Source organism: Seriola lalandi, unplaced genomic scaffold, assembly GCF_002814215.2.
Source record: "Seriola lalandi dorsalis isolate HSWRI2012SDOR001 ecotype SW California unplaced genomic scaffold, Sedor1 jcf7180002052080, whole genome shotgun sequence".
In the NCBI taxonomy this organism is placed as follows: Eukaryota; Metazoa; Chordata; class Actinopteri; order Carangiformes; family Carangidae; genus Seriola; species Seriola lalandi.
In genome coordinates this window covers 1555-2527 of record NW_019522633.1, presented here as the reverse complement: position 1 = coordinate 2527, position 973 = coordinate 1555, and the positions used below count along the sequence as shown (strand labels likewise).

Genomic DNA, 973 nt, shown 5'->3' with positions numbered 1-973 from the left:
CAGCATCAATGTATCCCAGTGTGTCATGTCTCTCTAAATCTTGTTTTAAATTATATACCCCAAATCCAATTCCCACTATTGGTATAACTGTCATTGCGCCCCTCATTGCAGGGCTTCTCATGATTACTGCTGCAGCTCTGGCAACTCTTGTCTCTGAGGACAGAGCTTGTTTTGCAATAACAGACGTTGTCATAGCTGTCACTCCATGAGCTGTTTGCAAAGCCCCCACCACGCCATCTTTGATGTCGCCCTGTTCAAAAGCCCGAACAGCTCCTTTCATCCCCAGCATGAGGCCTAGTGTCCCAACAGCAGTCCCAGTGTGCTCTACATACTTGCTGACCTGATGAGAGGATTGTGAACTGTGTTTCTCCATGTCACGAACTGCTGCCTCAATGCCGTTCAACATATTATCACTGTAGCGTTGACTCTCCGGAGATAAATCAACCCTCAACTCACGAGGTTCAATGTCAGCACCCTCAGTCACAAGCTGACATACGAACTGTCCATTTTCTATTCTGGCACTGCCCTCTTTGAGATGCAGCCCTGCCAGACTTTCACCATATTCTGCCTTCAGCTGGCTGTGGATTTGATCAGCAAATGATGCAGATGTCCTGGAGAAATAGGATTCAAGTCTGAAGGAATTCTCTAATTCTGAGGCAGAATTCACGTCTTGCAACGTTATGTAGCCATCATCATTGCCTCCCAGTGTTCCAGATGTTGAATCTTCCTGGACATTTCTAGATGATGTTGAAACAGGTCTATTAACTTTTCGTGTGAAATCATTGTAACTCCCAGAGAATACCTCTCTCTGTGAACTGTCTTCATATATCTTGAATTGTTCTGCAATGTCAGCCATTGATTCTTCTACAGTTTTGCCAGCAACGGTTGGCTCCCATGTTACGAACAATTCATATTCCTTTTCTAGAACGCCTTTGAGGTCAAGCCATAATTTACGCAACTTTCTTTTATATTG

The 973-nt window shown here is 44.4% G+C and overlaps 1 protein-coding gene across 1 annotated transcript in view; it reads right to left on the bottom strand.

The window, feature by feature from the left end:
- LOC147819588 (uncharacterized) overlaps positions 1-973 on the bottom strand; it is a gene marked incomplete at its 5' end in the record, with an annotated part of 6512 nt that overhangs the window by 3988 nt on the left and 1551 nt on the right. The window contains one exon of the mRNA XM_087172119.1: positions 5-969. Coding sequence (XP_087028245.1) covers positions 5-969 — 965 coding nt within the window. The remainder of the gene's footprint in view (positions 1-4; positions 970-973) is intronic.